Source organism: Hoplias malabaricus, chromosome 1 (genome assembly GCF_029633855.1).
Source record: "Hoplias malabaricus isolate fHopMal1 chromosome 1, fHopMal1.hap1, whole genome shotgun sequence".
NCBI classification, from domain to species: domain Eukaryota; kingdom Metazoa; phylum Chordata; class Actinopteri; order Characiformes; family Erythrinidae; genus Hoplias; species Hoplias malabaricus.
In genome coordinates this window covers 19053894-19077440 of record NC_089800.1, presented here as the reverse complement: position 1 = coordinate 19077440, position 23547 = coordinate 19053894, and the positions used below count along the sequence as shown (strand labels likewise).

Below are 23547 nucleotides of genomic sequence, written 5' to 3'. Positions count from 1 at the left end.
AATTTACCACATTCAGTCTCCAATGGCCTACCATGAAGAGAAAATGAAATAACAGTAAAAATGTACTGTGGCCTCTCACAACACTGAAACAATCAGAATCCTTAGTTCCCAAAAAATTCAAGAGTGTGATTAAAAGGAAATGTGATGTATCACAATGGTACACACACCTTTGTTTATACCCTGTGGCGTTTAGCATTTTTATAAGAAATAAACAGACGGAAACATCAAGCCTGCATGTTTTCTACCTTCCTCATCTGATATCCATAATTTGTAATATAGAATTTGCTGCTTCTGAAATCTTTATCAATTTTTGCTTAGTCTAGGACAGCAATAAGAAATGTAAGCTGGCAAACTACCCATAAAATCCATCAGATTATGTTTTTGTCTACAGGTTTTGAAAATGATCTTTTCTTTGTTTCATTGAATCAACACATTGCAAAAGAAAAAGAGTTATTAATATTGTTGGCAATACAGTACAAACAAAATCTTTACTCAGCTTCTACCGTGTTTCCCCGATAGTAAGACACCCCCGATAGTAAGACACAGTGTGGGTTTTAGGGGGGTCGGCTAATGTAAGACGTACCCCGAAAGTAAGACATAGTAAACTGTACGTTGGGAAAATATAAGCCATAGTGCTTATCTGTTTTATCTTCCAGTATAACATATTCAAACTGTTCGTTCTTACCGTTTTTCATTGTTTTACATGTTATACATGGAAATACCGTCATGATACGGTTGTAACAAGACATTCTTGGCACTTGCTTTTATAAAACTGTTTTATGGTGAATACCATACTGTTCAGGTTGTTAATAAATGTTAATTTTATGGTTAAAACAAAAATCGACATTTTTTACAAATATAAGACATACCCCGAAAGTAAGACATAGTGGGACTTTCAGGGGTAAAAAGAATGTAAGACACTGTCTTACTTTCGGGGAAACACGGTAACACTTGAAAACATGGAATGAACAAAACATAAAAAAATGCAATAAAACATAGCAAGCCCTTAATGACACAGTTTATTTGGCAAAAAATAAACAGCACATCTGTATAAATAAACCAAACACATTCAGAATAAAATCAGCAGGAGCATCCCATTTACATCTATTCACAAGCCATCTGTGAAGTCACAAATGATCAAAATCACACATGGTTGATATAGTTCTGTTGGAGATATGTACAGGAGTAATGAAAATAACATGATTCTCATACTGTTATGATTTCAACAATATTTAACAATAATTTAATTTTTTAAGTACATTAAAGCTTACTAAAGGTTTTAACATTTATGTTCCAATGAAGTGGCATTGCTTTGGCATATTTGATTCATTTTAATGAACCTGTAGTTTGCTCAGTGAGTTGAATCAGATTTGTGAGATGACAGCTGCTGTAAGACTGTCAAGACAGAAATCAAGCTTGTCTTAGGCTTTGCTCATTTTCCGGCTGAGAAGTCAGACAATGTTAATGTACCCACAAAGAAGCACAAAGGTCACAAGTTTATTTACATGTTTACAAAACATAAAAATACTAATAATTATAATAATAATAATTACTATGTGGCTTAAAGCTTGTTTTTTGACATAGTAAATAAAACTCTGTACTAAGCATTTATGTGTACAGTTTATAGTGGATAACGGGTATTTTTATTCCTAAATTCCAACCTTGACCCCAAAGACAATGAATCAGTCCGGCAGGACAACCACATATTCAGATGAATCTACGTCTGAGAGAGCATGAGAAGAAAAAAGAAACCAGATGTTAATAAAATCTCTGAAATTCAACCTTATTACCTTAGTAGGCTTTAGAAAAATAACCTGTCAAATAGAGTCATAATCAAGATTGGTTCTAGACCATCTGTGATCCTACAAGTAATTTTTAGAGACCCTAACATCTGCTTGTGTTCTTCTACAGACTTTTACATTGTGATTACATATAAAATATACAAGAATAATTTGAACTGTATTAGATACTTCAAAAACTTCAATAACAATAGGACACATCAATAAATGAAAATAGATAATATATAAATGATTTACAGGCCATATGAACAAAAATAATGTATCAAAAGAATTTGACGCAGTGTAAACATCATGTTAACTAATTTTAACATTCCAAAATAGACCAAGCAATATGAAATAAATACATAAATCGCTAAATAATAAATATATATAAATAAATGATAAAACAAAAATAATTACAAAATTTACAAAAATTTATTAAAATAAATTTCCTGGCACCAAATATGTTCATTTTATTATTAGTCATATGTAAGACAAAGAGACCTCACATCTTAGACAAAACAGTATATTATAGTAATATCTTAAACGTATTTCTTATCTCAAGTTTTTACCACACATAATAAGTTCAGTTTAAGCTTGGGAGGTTTACTCACTTTCATAATCGTGCTGATCATCGATTGGATCAGGTGGTGACTCAATAGATTTCCTCTTTACTGAATGCCGTAATCGAGTGGCCAAACCTTGATTTCTCTTCTTATAGTGATGAATAAGCTCCAGCAAGTTTTTGAAATATTTCTCCTGTGTCCCTGAACTGGTCTGAAAAGACAAACATGGCAAGACAAGTTTATTTAAAGGCATTCATTTTTTTTCTTTGATGTGAAAAATCTCTGAATCGAATCTAAATTCATCAGATGTTAATTGGCCTTTATCCATGTTTTGAATACATTTTTTACATAAAAATACAAAAAAATAAATATATATATATTTTATATAAAATAAATATATAAATATTATTTATAGTTATAGTTAAAAAGTAAACACATTACAATCACATTTACAAATTCTGTAACACAAATGCTGCCATTTAGTTTACTAACCCAAATATTCAGTGAACCAATGCATTTCTTTTGAGAATTTGCAGTTTTCAGGCTTTTTCATCACAACATCGCATGTGTATCTCGACAAGGACAAAGTTTTCAGGACAAGGTTTCAGGACAAAACCTTACCTCCAAATGCTCAGGCATCAGGTTAGTTACTTTTAGTAAGGAAGTTTTAGATGTGCTAAATTCTTAAGGGGTGTGGATGTGTTACAAACAATGTGAACAGCATTTCCCCTCAAACCACACAGAACAGCTCTTTTATCTTATCCTAATAACATGATTTCACATGTTCAATGAAAATCTGTGGGTAAAGCAATGTATTCTGAAAAAATAAGATGAAAATATGACATGACAATTACAAAAAATGACAGATAAAATAGAGAATCAATTTTGTATGACTCACCTGTAACGTGTACTGTCCTGTAACTGTTTGTAGTATCCTGTAGGTGTACACAATTTTCTGTTTGCTATTAGCACAGAAAACAGACAATTGTCAAGCCAATAACCTCTGTAGGACACACATATTTCTGCAGGGTAGCATTTCAAGTTATATAATTTTATGACAGGCAAATTTTCTTCATATGTTTCTGCTTTTACTGTGTGTCCTGTCAAGCTGTGTGGGGTCACAAACATCACCACAAACATCACAATAAACTACTAAGAGACAGCACATTTGAGGAGCTCATTTTGCACACTATTTTGACATGGTTTATTTTGCCTCACATAGCCTTGACCCTATTCCATCTTCTCTGCTCAAATTCACCTACTTCTTGTATCATTAACCAATATTTAGCCACTGACTATGTACCTTTGGTCCTAAAATCTGGCACTATTAGACATCTTTAAAAAAAAACCTGGCCTCATCACCAGTTCTTAAACTAATTACAGGCCCATTACTAGGGAATGACAAGCAACTCTCACAACCACAGTGTATACATGTCACTTGTTTACCATTTAGTGTGTGTATTGGACGTTAAATAAATTTGTGTTAAAACTTGTTTATAAAAAAAAAGTTTAGAGCGTAATTCTTCCCAAATATTATAAAATGAAAACAATGGAAGCAAACCCAGATTCACAAAACCAAATTCAGCTTCATCGGTTTGGGAGCACTTCATCTTTGTGATACGGGATACGGGACATACGTCAAATTTGAGATCTCATCTAGCTACCCATCATCCAGTTATTGACGCTGTGAGTCGTGGAGCATCCTCGAAGGGAACAATTCAGGCCTGTTCCAGCTGACAGTTAGGATTACAGAACTGGAATCAGGATAAATTAAGTAATTTGGTGCATTAATATTGCATAGCCTCCTCCAGGGTCAGTTCCTGCCTTGCGGGTAGGCTCCGGACCCACCGCGACCCTGAGCTGGAAAAACAGATTCAGACAATGAATGAATGAATGAATAAAATTGCATATTGCAGTGTTGAGCCCCATTAAATCACTGCACTGGACATTTTTCACTGTAAAACCTTTCAGAGCAAAGTTTTTAACTAGCTTATGACTTTACATCATGGAGAACTTTAGACCTGTTCCAAATTGGTTTTAGAAAGAACCACAGCACAGGAACAGCTCTTGTGACAGTCATGAATTAAGTATAAATTCACTGTCAGGCACTTAAGCATTCTTTATATGATTATACTTTGTGTGAATGCACACATATTGCACAAAAAAAAAAGGTTCTATATACTTGACTTAATGTACAGATACCCAAGGTAAAACATTATCCAGTAAATGTCCTCCATTTAGATTTTCACTCGGGTAAAAGTACAAAAGTATTTGCCGTCAAATGTACTTAAGTATCAAAAGTAAACGTATCATGATTTATTACGGCCCTAATGCCCTATTATCAGTTTTGCAACAAGACCCTAGATTCATTGACTCATTTTATGTAAAAATACTTCAGAGTCACTTTTGGTTCACCTATATTTCAATCCAATGTCATTAATTATTCTGACACTGAAATATATTAAAAGCATCATATGATGCCAGAGATGCTGTGGCAGGTTTAAATTCTCATCCGTTGTTTTGTCATACGCACTCCCACTGGCATGCGATGCTGCTGCACTGACACTGAGCTCTAGAGCTCTGTCTAGACAGACTCTTTTTAACAAAGTGTGTGCTGTGACCTGATTGGTGTGATTACATGCTACATTTGTTCCGAAATGTAATTGTTTTTATGCACACATGAGAGAAAAATAATGAGTTGGAGTAAATAGTAAGATATAAGACTTTGAAATGTAGTGAATTTAATGTAAAAAAGCAAAAATAAATAAATAAATAAATAAAAATACTCCAGTAAAGTACAAATAAGATACACAAAAATAACTAAAGTACTGTAACAAATTACATTTACTATGTTACTGTCCATCACTGATATAGAACCCTGAACACCCAAAGAACCTTTTGCATGATTAAAAAGTTCTTCAGATTGATGAAGAATGTGAACCTTTCAGAAAAGGGTTGTATTTGGCACTGAAAAGGGTTTTTCTTGGGTTAAGATGTTAAGCTTTTTACAACAAAAGAACCATTTCTGGTGCCATATAGATCCCTTCTCCAAAAGGTGCTAAATCGAACAATCTATAGCACATATTTCATCAGTCTGAAGAACCCATTCACAATGCAAGAACCATTTAATCATGCCAAAGGTTATTCAAGTGTTCAGGGTTCTATATAGAACAATTTTCTTTACCAAAATACCTTTAAAAAACCACCAATTTTAAGTTTGTATATATTGTTACTGTGTAATTTACATGTGTTTTTTGATATGTGGGCCTCACAGGACATCAAGGGCAGATAAGCTCATTTCAAGTCAAGTATTTTATAAGACTGTACAGCTACACTTTCATGAACAAAATGTACATTACACCAGGATAAGAATCTGAGTCTGTTGATGCTCTGCTGGAGAGTTTTAACTCAAATCGTCAGCATTATGGATGAGACGGCACCAGTTAAAATGAAGGCTAGTTCTGTGTCGGTGGGCAGTTTATTGTCACTGTTAAAAGAATCTTAGAGTCTATTTTTGTTTGCCTTTTACATTTTACATAATAACATGAAATAAGGACTAAACAGCCCTGTCTACATTTATTTATAGAGAAATTTATTGTTACATTGATTGATTTTTTTTTTGCTTTCTCTTCTATACTCTTGCATACACAACAATATAACAGCATGCTTTCTAATACTGGAATAAAAACCGATGTATTTAGAAAAAAAGCATTTGACAATTAAAGAATATAAGCCCACAGCCAGACAAGTAGAGAAAGAAGGTACTCACTAAACACAGAGACACATAGCTCCTTGGATAGTTTCACTGTCTCGGATGAGATAAGATCCATTTTTGCCCTTCTTGCCTAGGAGTTCTTCACATCTCTGTTTGTTGATTGGGCCATGGTAGAAAGGAAGATCCATGTCCCCCATTGGATTTTGGGATGAAGTAGCCAGGGTGTCTCCCTCCCCAAGAAACTTCTCCCAGTCTGCAGGAACTTCAGAACTGACAAAAATACTAACACCGTAACACCGTAAATTCAGTCAAAAAGAAGCAGATGATGAGACTCGTGTAAAGTCTGCTATGAAAACTCCGCTATGAAACACACATTCTGCTTGAGGAACCCTTTGCTAAAACTGTGTATTATTTCCACCACACAGCACACATTGTGGCAAAGAGCAGCAACGTCACCTGAAGCTTTCACACAGGAAACGTGTGTGTGTGTCTGTGTCTGTACATTTGCATACATGGACAGTGCATATTTACCTTATTAAACAGCAAATAACTGGTAAATAATAGCATTTTATAACTATATGTGTTATTGGTGATACATCTAATGCTTTACTTAAGTTTTCAATGATCAGTTTTCTATTAATTCAATTAAAAACAAGCTTCTATATAGTTCCATCTGAATCTCTTCCTGCTGTGTGGTTATTCAGTTTCCACTGTGGTTAATTTCCATTTCTTGACTTTCCTGTAGCTTAATATATTTATTATTAAGGCATTTATATTGCAGTGTTCATTTTAGGTAACTGTAGTCTACATGGAAAGCTCTAAAGGTCTTTCAAATATGAACAGGGGAAATAGTGGTCATTTATGATTGTGCACATGTTTGTGGCCATTTTAGGTGCGAAAACTGCACTTGTTTTTGCAGAGCAGCCTGATGGCTATAGACATAGCATAACTTTATGGCCATATAAGACAGATATTACTGACATTTATTAAATAATTTATTACGTTACATATTTAATAATTGTGTACATTATCACCTGAAAGAAATGCATGTTTATACAAAGTGGGAACTGCCAAGGTTTTTGTTTGTTTGAAGCCATTCAAATATTTTGCATTTAGTGTATGAACCTATTGCATTTATTATCACATATTTTTTAAGTGATTTCCTTTAATAGAAATCTAATGAAATATTTACACACCTCAGACAGGTGTTCCACAAGCTAGCAACCATATCAAATATTTTTATTATAAGTCATTAAATAATAGGACACACAACCTACACATTACAAGCCCGTATCCTTCCATTTCTCAGATTTATAACATAAAGAGCCGATGATGGTTGTGTTCAATTCAGAATGGGTTCAGTTATCCTAGTTAAACTGAGCAAACGCTGCATAAACAATGAAGAAATTAGCCTAAGCAATGATTGTATCCACAGTATGAAAATATAAGGCCTATCTTTAAATTTTAATAGTTTTTTAATTAGGCTAATTTATGTCAGTAAAGTGAATGTTTGTGTGTGTTTCACAAGGATAAAACAGAGACACTTTTCTCATGGACCGAAGCCTAGGGAGGATGAAGACCTGTAATTGGGATTAAGCCGATTACGATTAGCTCCTCGCTATGCCTCCCCTCGGAGTTAAAGCCTCAAAACCGCGTTTCTTCAGCCACCAGGCGAATGTTATCCCTGGTATTCTACACTTGTGGCCATGGATTATGACATCATGCCTCACTGTAGTGTGAGTAGATGGAAAATGGTTTTTCAACGGCGACATGGGTGTCGTTTTTGGAACTTTCTGTGGTGAGGAAACCTGAGGGGAAGCCATGAAGACACGGCCGACCGGCGGTGGTTCTAACGCTGATTGGATGGGCTCCTTGTGCCCCTCTCTTACTGCCATACCCCTGAAACACCTGGCTGTACCAGGCGAGGCCTTTAAACTGTTGAAATGTTAACATTCATTGGTAGTGTTGGTTGATAAATGCTCCATTTAAAAATGCTAGCAGAATTACACAGTAGTGGTAGGAACAAGGGGTCGTAATGTTAACAGTGTAAATGCAGTAGGCTATTTTAATTTACCATGAATACAACCAGTGAACTTACACGTATGGTATGTTTTATTGATGATACATTAGCAGATTAATAACGTTCAAATTCTTTGTGGACACCTGAGAAGCCCTAGCTAAGGCTAATTTAAATATATATGCCTTGTCTATTTTGGAGATCTTATTTAGAGGCAAAAAAAGTTTAATATGTTGCTCCCCAGTTTAACAACACACTCCCTCAATTTATTAATTTATTCCCCAAGTTTTAATAGACTGCACACTCTGTCATGGTATCTTCTTGAAGCTAAGCTATGATTTCTTCTTTTGAACAAACACTGTTAGGTTTGCAGGCTCTTTGTACAAATTCACACAATTTTTTGCAAACATGTTTTGGTAGTTCAGAACATGCAGTGAATTTCTGAATAACCTCAGTTTCCTAATTCTAGGATCCCACGATTCCTTCAGCTTTTGGGTGGATGAGCATGCTCCGGTTGGCCCAGATCAAAAGGCAGTTGTCCAGCACCTGGCTACAATTTTCCGTCTCTTGGCCAAGAAAGTGATGAAAAAGTGGTCAATGACTCAGAACCTCACCTTTAGAGAGCAGCTGGAGGCTGGCATTCGCTATTTTGACCTTCGTGTATCTTCTAAACCAGGCGAGGAAGGTAATGAGATCTACTTCATCCATGGCCTCTTTGGCCACAGAGTGCGAGATTGTCTCATGGACATTGATGCTTTCCTTAATACACACCATAAAGAGATTGTATTTCTGGACTTTAACCACCACTATGCCATGGAGGAACAGCACCATCGCTATCTCATCAACATGCTGCAGGAGGTTTTTGGTTCCAAACTCTGCAAGATTAACGCCGTAGAGGACATCACTCTGGATTATCTGTGGGAAAAGAGATATCAGGTAATGGGCTTGACTTCTTTAAGTGAACAGTTAGATGCGATTGCGATTGTGACAGACCTTAAAAATAGAAATTGTGAACACTTTGAGATGTTTTCAAAATTTAAAGACAGTCCAGTTGTTGAGATTCAGCTGTCAACAAAATTATTCAAAGACGTTTGATGTGAAATGTGTTTAGTGAAGGGAAATTGCTGACACTATAACGGCTGTGATCGGAACCAGGGGTCGCAGTGTGTACTGCAAAAACAGGTTTTATTTGCCATCCGAAATTTTTACGTCATGTCAGTGGTAACATATGAATGCCACTGGCCATTTCTCTATTTTACTGAAATATTTTTTAGATTCAAGGCTTTTACAATGTCAATGCTGCAAAAGCTAATACTTTAATAAAATTACTTAATAAATGACATATGCTGCTTTATTAGCAGCTTTGCATTCAGTGTACAGCTCTCCAGAAAAAGGAGCTTGACTGTCTTACATTCTGTACTTTCACCCCAAGCGATTCAAATGCGAGTTTTGCAAGATTGTTGTTCTCAACCACTGCTTCTCCTTTACATAACTACACACTAGTCTAAACGCAATGTTCAACAAAAAAAAAGAAGTTTCTCACACAAATTTGGTACAAAGTTGAGGCCAGTGTAAAAGTCTTAAAGAAGGAAGCTGAAGAGAATCAGGAGGCAATTACACAGAAACCAAACCCTGTAATGAGTTCCTGTTTTACTGTGTATGCGTGTATTCCTGTCTGTAGATCCTTTAGATGTTTTAAAATTCATCTGTTGACACTTACAACATGTCACTATTTCATGATTAGTAGCAATAGCAATAAAATGGCTAAAATTTCCATTAAAGTATTTTTGTGTCTAGTAGCATTTTTAGAAAGACATGTTTTCCTTTCTTTCTTTCTTTAGATATTTATATCAACACTCACTTTAAACCGGGTTGACCATGTCAAGTAGGACACTTTCATGAAAATAAAGGGTGCTTTAAAACATGGTCAGTGTAATAGTTAAGTCTGTTAAATATTGCGTCCCTGGGTTAACATGTCTCTAGCTTTTGTGGGTTAGACCTCAAGCAAGATTGACTCAGGGCAGAGGTCAGCTCTTCCTACTGTGTGCTGACCCTAATCTCACTAAGATTAAAATCCCACTTCCTACCACTGCTAAACATGACGTGACAGAGCCCAGCAATTGAGTTGATAATTTTTTGTTTTATGTTGTTTTACCTGCTGCTTCAGTTTATTTTTTTACTTATGCATTTTTAGAGCTATGCTATAGATCCAGAACTATTGCTCTGTAGCAGGTGGTTCCTCATTTGTGTGTATGTATATGTGTGTGTGTGTGTGTGTGTGTGTATATATATATATATATATATATATATATATATATATATATATATATATATATATATATATATATATATAATTAGTAAATTCACCAGTGTTAACTTAACACTCAGAGTAATTATTATTTTATTTATTTTTTGGACATTAGAGCCAGTGTCTTAGACCAAGATTAAGTTTAAGGCCAGATTTTCATACTTTATTTTAATCAATCACTTGGCTTGTATATTATATATATGATGTATGTATATATGAATTGTAAAATGTTTACATTTTACAAACGTTTGCCTGTTAAACATATGTGGTCTGTCCTAAAGGTCCTGGTATTCTATCACCACCCAGCAGCCAATGGCTGTTCCTTGATGTGGCCAGGAAATAAAATCCCAGCCCCTTGGGCCAACACCACAGACGCGACCAAGCTGATCCAGTTTCTGGAGACTACGCTGGGCGAGAGGGCAAAGTATGGCAGCTTCCACGTGTCCCAGGCCATCCTCACCCCTCGTGTCAAGACCATCGTCAGCGGGCACATCAGGGGGCTACGCAACTACCTTGTGGAAAAGTAGGTTATTGTTGCTGAAGGGAATCTGTTAAATACTTTGAGTTATACAGTTAAAAGGGCATATAATCTGTGAGCGGTAAGAGTGTCAGCAACTGCATTGGTTTAATAACCCATATTATGATATAATATATCATGAGTTTTCCTGACTTTTTTATAAATAAGTTTAATGTGGTATGTCATTGGCACTGACTGTTACTTTTTAAAAAAAAGTATCCTTTTACACCTCAGTCCATATAGTTTACAAATAAACCATTAAAAAAAACACATCTGTCTTTTACTATTGCCTATGTCTAGGAAGCATAATACATCATTCACGTTCACTATCTGTAACCGCTTATCCAGTTCAGTGTTGTGGTAAGGATATCCAGTTCAGGTATGATCCAGAGCCTACCTGTAATCACTGGGTGCAAGGCAGGAATACACCCTGGAGGGGGCAACACACATTAACTCACACCTACGAACACTTTTTGAGTAGCTAATCCACCTACCAACGTGTGTTTTTGGACCATGGGAGGAAACCGGAGCACCCGGAGGAAACCCACGCAGACACAGGGAGAACACACCACACTCCTCGCAGACAGTCACCCGGAGGAAACCTGCGCAGACACAGGGAGAACACACCACACTCCTCACAGACAGTCACCCAGAGGAAACCTGCGCGGACACAGGGAGAACACACCACACTCCTCACAGACAGTCACCCGGAGGAAACCTGCGCGGACACAGGGAGAACACACCACACTCCTCACAGACAGTCACCCGGAGCGGAACTTGAACCCACAACCTTCAGGTATCTGGAGCTGTGTGATTGCGACACTAGCAGCTGCACTGTGCTATTAATGTAAATATTAAATACTATAACATCTCGCCCCTGTATGAGGTTAATCTCTCTGAGAAGGTGACACAAATTTCATTCATTATTTATTCAAGTGTGTGTATAGTTCAATGTAAAAACCAAATAAATAAATAAAATAATAAAAAAGTAATATTTTTAAATAATTTATATATTATATATATTTATAAAATTATAATATAATTTTCACATTTCCATGCCTTTTTTGCGGTAAGTAGTGTGTTTACAGGGGACATATAAGGAAAGACTGACTTGTTCGGTGCTTGTGCCCGTAAACTATGAAACAACCCAGATTTGTGGGCTGTCAGAAACATCCGTTCCAATTTTGGTGCATGCTCATTAGAATTATACTATAGATAGATTGGAGGTTCTGTTTTCTTCTACTTGATTGCACATGTGTGTGAGCTGTGTTTTGCATATTGTTATTTCCAGGAACGGGCTGAAATTGGCCGTTGAACAGGGTTGTTTAGATGGGTATAATATGCCACTTTTAGGAGATAATGAGAGGTTGGAGAATAATCATGCATTTTATTTTCTTATTCTTTTTTTTTTATTTTTGTATATAATCTCTCCCAAATATCAAAAATCAACTTAAGATAAAACTGAAGTGAATGTGCAAGAATAGTTGCACGTTGGATATTGGAAATCATTTTTTCCATGTAGACTGTAGATGGCAGTAAAGACACTTAATTTTGGTCTTAAGGAACATAGGCAGACTTAAAGGGACCTGACACATGTTTTAATCATGTCATGGGGTTATAGAATATCAAGGTGGTTTCCTAAACAGGGATTAAGCCTAGGACTATGTCCTCCCTTCAATGGAAAAGCACAATACCTCCATTCAATGGAAAATCATAATACAAAATGCTGTGCAGTCCAGGACTAGGCCTAATCACTGTCTAGGAAACAAATACCTTATGGTATATTCATTCATTATCTGTAACCGCTTATCCAGTTCAGGATAAGGTGGGTCCGGAGCCTATCCAGAATCATTGGGCGCAAGGCGGGAACACATCCTGGAGGGGGCGTGACAAAGTGTGACACCCCTATGGACACTTGAGTCGCTAATCCACCAACATGTGTTTTTGGACCGTGGGAGGAAACCAGAGCACCCGGAGGAAACCCACACAGACACAGGGAGAACACACCCAGGAGCGTGTTTTTTGTTTCTATTCTGCCGGTAATGCTTTGTAAGAAAATTACATGGCGTTTACTGTGCATTTTAACACTGTAATGTTAGTTCTACGTACTCCTTGAATTGGCTGAACCTTCTTGTTACCCATCAGTTCAGAGAGAGCACGTATGACAGCACTGCTAAGCGACCAGAGGGACCTCTTTGCGGACATCTTAGTCAGACGTCTGTCTCGCCGGAAAATAGATTGATTGTGCTTGAGCATGGAAGGGGCATTGTTTATTATTCCAGGATAAACTACGTTCAAGCTTCCCATTTCCTGGTTTTGTTGTACCGGCTGCCTTGCATCAGTGGAGACAGATGGGAACGTTCCGAGCTCTGCAATCATTTATTTCCAATCTGAAATAGACTATAACACACTAAATTCCCCTACAAACCATCCCAGCAAATGTGTATTATTAAAAATGTAATACTTCTGAAGGTAAATGTAAATTAATCTTTGTACTTGTACATCTCATCTCTTCATTCTGCATATATGGTTGGACAGGCTCACCAAATGACATTTGTAGTCCTTGTTTGGTGTATATTTTTGGTGTATTGAAAATATATGTATTTTCTTGAAAAGATTTGTATATGTCCTGTAGTTACTAAATTACTTAAAAAGGAAAATGTTGGGCACAACATGGCGCATAATATCATTTTACCCTGCTCTTCTTCTGCACAGGAATTTGCCAACAATTTTGTCATGGATCAAAGCACAGAAGCCAGGAGTGAATGGTGTGAATATCATCACCTCAGACTTTGTGGAGCTGGTCGATTTTGCTAACACTGTGATCCAGCTCAATGACCTGCTCCTCCCTGACCGGAAAGTCACATGACATCTGCCCATCCTGCACTGCCTAGACCTTCATAGAGGGACTGGGGGGGGTGTCACAAGATAACCTTGGAGACCAAAAATCACCTGACCATCACGGAACAAATTCGTGAGGAGTCCATGGTCATCGCAAAAACGAAAGCTTAAAGGAGCGCTGTCTCCAAGTCTGTACTCATCAGATAGGATGCTGAGTCAATTAATTACTCCTCATTTGGACCTAGGCCCTGCTTTATAATTTGGCTTTCATTCAAAAGGACGATAAACACTCTCTGTGTAATAGCCTTCGTATGGTAACTGTAGGTGACTTTATTACTGCCTCTAACTAAGTGTGCTGCAGTTCCCACACATACACACACAACTCTCACTCCCAATGAATGTACTGTATATATAAATATTTAATATAGTTTATTTAATTTTAGTCTCTTTTAATAAACTTCTGCTGTTTCCACCATGGTTTGCAGCAAGCTGAACATATATGTGTGGATCAGTGGTGTGAGCGTGTAGTCAGCTATTTCTGCCACAGTGTGTGTGTGTGTGGTTGTTGCTATAATGTTGGGCTGTGAAAGTGACGTTTTACAAAGCAGGACTTCTTGGTTTATACTGATAACTTTAGCCAAACACTGCAAATTCAGAAATAACAGAACCTCTCCTTCTGCTGAATAAAGGGGAACTTCATCAATTTAAAAAATAGAGGTCTACTTCCCATTACCACCACAGTGAACAATTCTAACTTAATTAAGAGAGAAGGTTCATCTACATCTGAGCATTTAACGAACAAAACCCTCTGAACTATTTATGTTGGAATATGGTGAAGCGCCCCTTTAAATTTTTGGTTGCATCACTGCCCTAAGGAAATCCTGCTTTTTACTGTGGCATGTATATTATGTCGCTCTCTCTTTCTCACTCACATTTTTTTTGTTTTCCTCCCACTTTCACTCCTTTCCTCCCTCTATCTCATTGCTTCCCACCCTCTTTATCTGTTTTTCTCACACTCTTCTTTCTAGTTCTCTCTTTATCTTTCTCACTGCCTCCCTCTCTCTTTTTCCTTCCTCTCTGGCAGTTTACAGCTGAGCTAGGTGCTGTGGTAGGAAAGGTATGTGTTTTTGGGCTCAGGCCTGGAACAAACCTCAGCACAGCGGATCTGCGGTGGTCCGCTTAGTGTTTATGTTGGAAGCGAAGCTGCTCCTATTTTGTCTGAACCCAGAGCTGTGAAGAAAAAAAAAAAAAAAAAAAGGTGTCAGACACAAACCTGATGAGGCCATTTACGTCTCCTTCATGCGACCCGTACATTTTTGGTGCGGCCACTCTGTTTGTCTGGCTGAGTTTGGCGCAACCCATAGTAACCACAAGAACTTCTTTCTGACAGAAGGAACCAGGCAACAATAATCAGTGTCTCTATTTATACTGTTCCCAGTAGAGGGCCTGTTTTTTTTTCAGCATTTGGGACCAACATAACTTCTTATATATTTACAGTAACTCAAAAACGTAGCATCTAGAGAAGGCACCATGCTATGTGTTGTGTATCAGCCAATGCCAGTGCAAATACCAGTTGCTTATCTCTTCAAAAACTGTTAAGCCTTTCATTAAAGTGAGCCACTTAACTGAAGAACATTGGAGCACAGCCTCTCATACTCAATCTACTTACATACAACAACCCACAGAAATAAATACACGGAGAACATCACACCTCACAATGCAAGTCTGCGTTTTTATAATAGATTTGTTAGAGAACTCAGATTAATTCATATAATTGATAGCATTTAAGCATGAACTCTGGTCATTTTTTCCACTTTTAATTTGTCATCCATTACAAAACTCTGAAGGAGGAAATCAGTTTAAAGCTTATTGGCAGTTATTTATATAGCAATTAATCATCCGATTAAATTTAAAAAGTTGCAACAAACCCAGTCTATTCTTTGCTTGCCACTGACTTCCTGTCTCTCAGTTCAAAGGTGCAAATAAAGGGTAAAAATTAAGTCTATGGAAACAGTCTATAAAAAAGGATGGATTACGTTATGCAGGCAGCGAGGTATAGACAGGCAGAGAGACAAGAGAGTTGTAATCAGCACAGTTGCCTTCTCCACACAAACCCTTTGGTTGCTATAACTACGCCATTCATGTCTGTCTTATCCAGCTCTACATGCTGTTCATTTTCATTCTGCATGATGTTGGGTTTCCCTATTCAAAGCTGCGATGTTTTATAGTTTGTGTGACTCCACTGAGCTTCAAAATGACTGGATTGATGTATTTAGGGACGTAAGTGTGCTTTCATTCCGTGGCAGTGAGAACACTACTATATATAAAACAAGTGATGACCTTCCAGGTCTTTTATTTTTTTGACAGTTTTCTGGAACAAAACACAACATTCCAAGACAGCACACCTTAGTAGAGCCCACATGGGTTGAATATAGGCTAGCTGGGTTAAAGATGGACATTTTATATTGCTGGGTTTTTACATGGTCACATAAATATAGGCAGGTCATTAAGTGTCCATATTTGGGGTGCACAAGGCCCATAGTGAGCGGTACAGCCCAGATGAGTGCTGTTTAACCCACACTGGTCCCATCACTGATCATGGATAACATCCATATTGATTTCACTTTTGAAACTATATACACACATATAGAAAGCACTTATGTACATTTATATAACATTATGACAGTGGTTATATTTGGGCTAACATCTGGCTAAAACCTGGTCTGGATTGCCACTTCAAGGTTGCTTAACAATTACCAAGTGCTGTTAGCTTGTTAGCTCCAGACCAAAACTAATTTACATTTAACAAGACTTTTCTAATTGACTTTATATGAGGTAAAGTGAAAATCTCATTTTGGTTGGACTCTCACATCAAAAAGCAAGTATGGTCCCAACCCACTAAATTCACTGAGAGCGCCTCCTGGCTATAGCGATGACATCAGTGAACAAAGCTTTATGCTTCACTGCTCCTTTAAGGTGGCACAGTGAGAAAATTAACTTTCACTATGTCTCCCTCCCTCCCTCCCCTTCTCTTAGTACATCTATCTCCCACTCATTCTTTTCCTCCCAGTCCCTCTCTGCATATTGTGGCCTGCAAGGTCCAGATCATGAAAAAAAAAGAACTTACAGCGTTGTTGACAGTGTTTCTTGCGGCTGGCATGGCAGTAACTTATATAAAAGGACACTAATTACACTGTAATTACACCACAGCCCTAGTACTGTGGCTGCAGACTGGAGCAGCAGATACAGGAAAATGCTCTCCGGCCCTTTTGTTTGTTTTCTTCAGAACTCGCTCAGCCTTACTTTTTATTTGAGGATTCTACAGGGCTCTAAAGTCTGAGGCCTGGCTTCATGGCCTGCTGATGACCACTCCAATCAGCACAGTTCATCTCCATGTTCATCTGATGTCTATATGCAGTATTTACATGTACACATCTGTTGATGCCAATATATTTAGGACATTTCTAAATTGAGGCTAAATAAAAAGTATATATATATATCCAAATGTCCAATGCCATTTCTGAATCAAACATCTGCTATGAATCTATGATTTGTGTGGTAATAGTGAAAATAGCTACTTAATACAGTAATTTAAGTCCATATTATTATTGACATTCAATTTCAGTCACATTTGACTAACCTCATTTTACAAGAGGGGAAAGGTCATAAGGTCATAAAAGCATTTCAGAACTGACACCAACTTCAATCACCATGTTAACACCTGCTTATTATGCTTTTAATTCAGCTGTCACTCAACACTGACGGCCCTGCCCTCCTCTGCCCAGGTGAAAAGCGATCTCTGGTCAGGGTTTTTTCTACATGTACTATGCCAGTTCTGCCTCCTGTCTTAGCTACAGGGAATTTCTAGGAAGGCTATCGCTAATTCATTCATACACAAAGGCTGGGCCACAAGTTGATACGTTCTATTACATTTATTTGCTAACTACTGCAGCTGCCAATGTCTGGTGTTCTATTGGCAAAATAGTGTCTGTAGTAGCTACACCAGTTAAGCTGGGATCTGTCCATCTTCTGAGTTAGCTGAACCAGCTTGGAGCACTGTCATTTCTTCTACATGGGGCTGAGCAACTTAGCAATAGGAGACAGTAGGACGAAGCCCGTACTAGACACTGTACCAGATCTGTCCATATGCAGAAATGTTCCAGAATTACTTTTATACATTGACCTCCTCTAATAAATTAATAAGATTTTTCTTTCTCCTGTACAGTTGCATTCCCGCCTTGCGCCCGATGATTCCAGGTAGGCTCTGGACCCCCCGCGACCCTAAAATTGGATAAGCGGTTACAGATAATGGATGGATGGATGTACAGTTGCTATTTGGAGATACATGTTTTTTATTTGACAACAAAAAAAAATTCTATTGGCTCGGTTTTGTTTAGCATGTACAACACTTTAGACAAAGACAAGTTATTCAAAATAAAATAAAGTTATTTTTGTGGGGATGAACAGTGAATTATTAGTTTGTAGTGCCTTAGCTGTTGAAACATTCAAGAAGTTGTGGGTACGTGAAATATCCAACATTGGAACGCTTTAAACTACCAGCCAATGGTAGCGCGGGGGCGTTTCTTGCCGGAAAACGGGCGGGAAGACAAATGACGTTGTCCCTCTTCTCTTTCCAGCTGTTATACATTCCAGAAAGAGGGAGAGGGAGAGCGAAAGAGAGAGACTCTGAGTCTCTGAAAACTTACACGAGCTGCTAAACTCCGTCTCTCTCCTCCTCTCAGCACCAACGAGGCTTTTTCAGAAAACAATTACTCAACAGACACTAAGCTCTTCAAATCCAGAACCGTCTGCTGGACTTTAGTTTGGTGAATCGGGACCGTGACACACCTGAGCAGCTGCCCGTCATCCACAGCAACCGCTATGGTGAGATCCTTCTCCTACACTGTCACAGAGAGATGGAGGAACGACAAACAGCTTAGACAGGAATGAATGACTCTAGGAAAACTTTGAATTACTGTAGAACTTGTACATGGCGTTGAGGCTCTTTGTAAACACGAGTAATGTTATTTACACTCATTTTCAAGAGCCACTTTTATGCAGCAGTCCAGACATAGCTAACACTGTAAAGAAACACACCTACAGTTAGACTTATTATATGGATGTCTTGTGCTGAATGACCGTTCACAACTACAAATGCATTAATGAATTAACAGGTTATTTAAATATTACAGCTCTTTTGTAATCCAGCTATTTACTTACTTTTTCCCAGATAAACATCCAACCACCCCCAAAATTATCTCACAGAATTTCAGAACTCTGGGGGGACATGTCCAGTACCCCTCCAGAATTTTTGTTCCCAAGGGCTTTATTTTTAGGAGTGAACATAAATTAAAAACAGGGTTGACCTCTTGTTGACCTCACATGCAGGTGTTCTGTTTGAGGATGTTTAATGTGTTGGCCATTACCCAAACATTGAAACACTATACATAAGTTTACGGGTCGGATTTGGGAAGTTGTTCTTTGTATATTTGTTCTGTATTGTATTGCATACACCCGCATGCAGTAGCCTAGAGCACAGATGAGAGCGAGATAGCCTTATTATGAGGACACCCATCATGAAAGAATGCCAAGGGGGCTGAGCACTGTGGCTATTAAAGAGCTTATATCCTAGACTATTGTTGTAACCCTGGAATCCTGAGGTAAACTTGGTATGATTTTATGAAGCAAACCACAGTCATTGTTTAGATTTACATTAGCGATGTACATCTCGTCTGTATTCCTAAGGTTTAAATAGTTGCGCTTGTTAGTGTGCCTTTAAAACTGATATATGTCCATGACCATAATCCTTTAAAATTATTTTTATGTGCTCATTTTGTTCTGGTGGAGCGCATCTTCTGTAGTGAAAGTGAGGATATACTGCATGGATATGTTATTGTTTTTATCTGACATTACGATTTTCCAGCTTAGTTTCCATATATGGACTAATTTGAATGGAACACAGTGAGGGGAATACGATTTGCCATTATATGGGCTCTTTATTATACCTTTCCTAAGTTCTGTGAGCTGGGAAAAACTCCTAATATTTTTGTGCCACGACCGAAAATTCTGCTTTTCTCAGCACTGCTAATCTGAATCCTGGACAGTTTCTAGGAAGAAAAGTAATTGCTGTGGTGTGGAACTACATCATATTATGTGTAAGGCCTATTTGACACCACTAAACTAAACACTACCACAGCCAAGTGCCTGGTCATCATCACCATAGGCCTATGCTAAATGCAGCTGTTGACACTATGCTGTTGCTTCAGCACATAAAATGGAATGAAGGGCAAAATATCTCTGAGCATAGTCCCTAATTTCCTCTAAGACAGGAAAAAGGTGTGCTCTGTGACCAAGTTGTTGGTCATTCTGGTTCCAGCACCAGAAAAGGAACTGACGCTTCCTTTCTTTAGCATCTTTAAAACTCTGCACACACATAAGGAGATAGGAGCATTTATAGTGCACTGACTCAGCTGAAATGAAGTTAAAAAAGGATTTCCTATCTGATATGTTTTAAATATGACAATAATGTGAAACCCATACGCACAAGTCATAACAATAGTATTACATTAGCTTTTGAGGCCGATTATTGGATTTCTTAATGGTTCTTAAATCACTTTAGCCACATGCAGCTGTAACAACACTTGCGGGTCTCTTTCATTTGTTTGCATTGGATTTAACGGTTACCGGTCTAAAGCAGTACTTCCCAAGATGGAGGAAAGCATGAAACTGTGCAGTGGACTATAAGACTGTAGCTGGGAAACAGTGGCTGGAATGACATTTTTCATGATAACAGCTTTGGTATTCAGGGAATTTCATTACAATGTTCAATACCAATCATGGATACATGCCACGGGCTGATTTCATTACTCTGCCTTTAGAAATCTGTTCTGATTGGTTGCTTTAAAAAGCAGGACAGGCTTAACTACCCCTTAGTACTCCTTATCACAGACAAAAAGACTGACATATGTAAATATGAGTTGGTTCATGGATATTACAAAACATGTGATTTAGATGGGCTCATTTTATATATGTATAGGAGGCACGGTGGCGCAGCAGGTAGGTGTCGCAGTCACACAGCTCCAGGGACCTGGAGGTTGTGGGTTCGATTCCTGCTCCGGGTGACTGTCTGCGAGGAGTGTGGTGTGTTCTCCCTGTGTTCGTGTGGGTTTCCTCCAGGTGCTCCGGTTTCCTCCCACAGTATAAAAACACACGTTGTTATTCCCGCCTTGTGCCCAATGATTCCAGGTAGGCTCTGGACCCACCGCAACCCTGAACTGGATAAACGCTTACAGATAATGAATGAATGAATGAATGATATTAGGACAGAGATCTTTTACTAAGACCAATTTAAAAGGCACTCAAACAAAAACAATGTTCATTCATTCATTATCTGTAACCACTTATCCAGTTCAGTGTCGCTGTAGGTCTGAATCACTGGGTGCAAGGCAGGAACACACCCTTGAGGGGGCGCCAGTCCTTCACAGGGTGACACACACTCACACATTCACACCTACGGACACTTTTGAGTCTCCAATCCACCTACCAACGTGTTTTTGGACCTTGAGAGGCAATTGGAGGCACAGGGAGAACACACCATACTCCTCACAGACTTGAGCAGGACTTGAACCCACAACCCCAGGATCCTGGAGCTGTGGGACTGCAACACTACCTGAACTGGGCACCGATGAAGAAATGAACTATTTAAAAATATATCAGGGAAAATAAGTAGGATTGGTGTCGGTATACACTTGGCTTATGGTTAAAATATCAAACTCATAATCTTTTTATTCATTTGCTTCATTTGCACATCCCTTAACCACAAAGGAATTTGTATAGTTCTTTTGCTAAAGCTTCTTAATGCTTTTCTGTGGTCAGAGTTAGTAATAAAGGCCTTGCTGGAGGACAAGCCGTGAACAGAGGAAAGTCTGTCCGCTAAAGTTCCCCACATCACCGAGGAGAGATGGAGAGTGTCTAGTGGAAGCTAAGGGCAGGTCGCCCCCTCATAAATGTGAGGCATGCTGAAGGGAAGTCCATAATGCGAAAGGAGGCAAGACACAATGAGAGCATTGTCACGTTTGGCAGACGTCTTTGCAATTGGGACACAACCGTGATGTTTCTGTAGGGTTGTTGCGTTTGGACTGTTAAAGATAATAACCCTAAATTGAAAAGGTCATAAGAAGGAATCAAAACACGCTCAATGAATAACATCTCAATATAATGCTTTAGTAAAGATTCATATGAAAGTAATAGAACAATTGTGAATGTTTAAAGGTTTAACTCCCATCCAGTCACTAAAAACAGATCAAACCATTCATGGGCAATAATGTGTCTGAGGCTGTAATACTGAATATCCCATGTACACATTGGATAACTCTCAACCATTTATGATTTTCCTGCTTTCAAAATCTGATTTCTGTAATGATGCATTAACTTGTTTTTTAATGGCTGTTATCTGGGTTTTCCTTGGCACAGCATTCCCTGTAAGCTGCTTAGATACTTTTGTTACATTAACATATAATAATAATAATAATAATATATATATATATATATATATATATATATATATATATATATATATATATATATATATATATATATATAGGGCAGATTTACAGTGTTTTCTGACTACAGCAATATATACCTTCCCTTACCTTGAATTCCAACGTTTTGTGAAGGACTTCAAACCCAAGGTCAGAACATGCAAGTGTCTGAAATGACATAGAAAGTGGTGATTTTTTAGCCCAGTGTTTGTGTTAGATTAGCTGAAGGGGAGGAATGAAAACACAGGCAAGGCTGACAGACAGTTTCCCTTTTTAAAACCCCCCGCCCATCCAGCCTATTGGCCTTGGCACCTTGTGTGGGCTCCCGCAACACTGTCCATGTCTTTATGATGTCCAATCAAGGATATGGAGTCTCAGCGTACACCCTTTGATCGCTCCATTTGCAGCACAGCTGTAATGAAGGTTTCCTCCAACGCACCCTCCCACTTCCAGCAGCTAGTAAACAGAGCATGGACTCAAATAGCTCTTTGTACCAGCCCTGCTTCCTCTTGTGTCTCTGCGTCCAACATCTGACATCTTGATCTTTTGAGGCTTGTTGTGCTTGGGTGTTTCTTCTGTTTCCGTTCTTTTCATCAATCCTGAGAATTAAAGGTTATTTTTGAATCCTGAGATCCTCCTTCATTTCCTATCACTGCTACCAGCACCATAATTTCGTGTGCAAATAACCAAAACAGGCAGCGTCTGAAGCTGCTTTTCCCCATTTGATGTGGCTATAACTGGCTAAACACACCTGCATTCATTCAGTTTTTCACCTGCACTGTTAATTAACAGAGAAAGGTAAGGGCATATAGAATGTGCACATCAGTGGTTGGACCCCTAGCCTACCTTCATCTGGCCAAAGTTAAACCCCCACCCCAAGGCATTGATAATATCAAACTGTGGCGTTGAGGAATGTCTCTGGCAGCTGAATGCATGTCCCGATGCGACATACCTGAGTGAGTCTTAAAGGCATATCACTAGCTCAGGCCTGTATGAACACGCTTGGTTACCTGGGGGATGGGGAAGGGGGCTTGAACTTCTAAAGAGGTGAAAAAGGCCCTTACTCATTCAGAAAGTAGGTCATGTCATTGCTCAGTGGCCTTCCAGTAAGTTTCTACAACCACTGACTTCCATTTCTAACCCCTCTGACTAACTTAGTTTACATTTCATCTATAGAATTATTATTAATCACATTCACCTTAGTTCATATCAACAGTGTCTCGAAAAATATTGAATTTACTCCCTCCTTCACTGACCTCAACTGA

General features: G+C 38.2%; 3 protein-coding genes across 5 annotated transcripts in view; 2 read left to right on the top strand and 1 right to left on the bottom strand.

Annotated features, from left to right (window-relative positions):
* Nucleotides 1-1029: 1029 nt before the first annotated feature.
* Nucleotides 1030-6448, bottom strand: si:ch73-264p11.1 (uncharacterized protein LOC100000923 homolog). The gene is made up of 4 exons (XM_066642442.1): nt 6114-6448; nt 3243-3306; nt 2393-2555; nt 1030-1723 (listed from the first exon to the last, which is right to left on the bottom strand). Exons 1-4 carry the CDS (start codon nt 6254-6256, stop codon nt 1683-1685), a joined length of 411 nt encoding a protein of 136 aa, XP_066498539.1. The 5' UTR covers nt 6257-6448; the 3' UTR covers nt 1030-1682.
* A 1185-nt stretch (nt 6449-7633) lies between these two features.
* On the top strand, nt 7634-15341 carry plcxd2 (phosphatidylinositol-specific phospholipase C, X domain containing 2). Its single transcript, XM_066682122.1, has 4 exons — nt 7634-7980; nt 8546-9012; nt 10666-10907; nt 13617-15341. Exons 1-4 carry the CDS (start codon nt 7881-7883, stop codon nt 13768-13770), a joined length of 963 nt encoding a protein of 320 aa, XP_066538219.1. The 5' UTR covers nt 7634-7880; the 3' UTR covers nt 13771-15341.
* Nucleotides 15342-18493: 3152 nt separating this feature from the next.
* Nucleotides 18494-23547, top strand: part of phldb2b (pleckstrin homology-like domain, family B, member 2b) — a 51595-nt gene continuing 46541 nt past the window's right edge. For all 3 annotated transcript variants that reach the window (XM_066665092.1, XM_066665176.1, XM_066665006.1), the window contains exon 1: nt 18494-18626. In XM_066665092.1, coding sequence (XP_066521189.1) covers nt 18624-18626 — 3 coding nt within the window. In that variant the 5' untranslated portion in view covers nt 18494-18623. The remainder of the gene's footprint in view (nt 18627-23547) is intronic.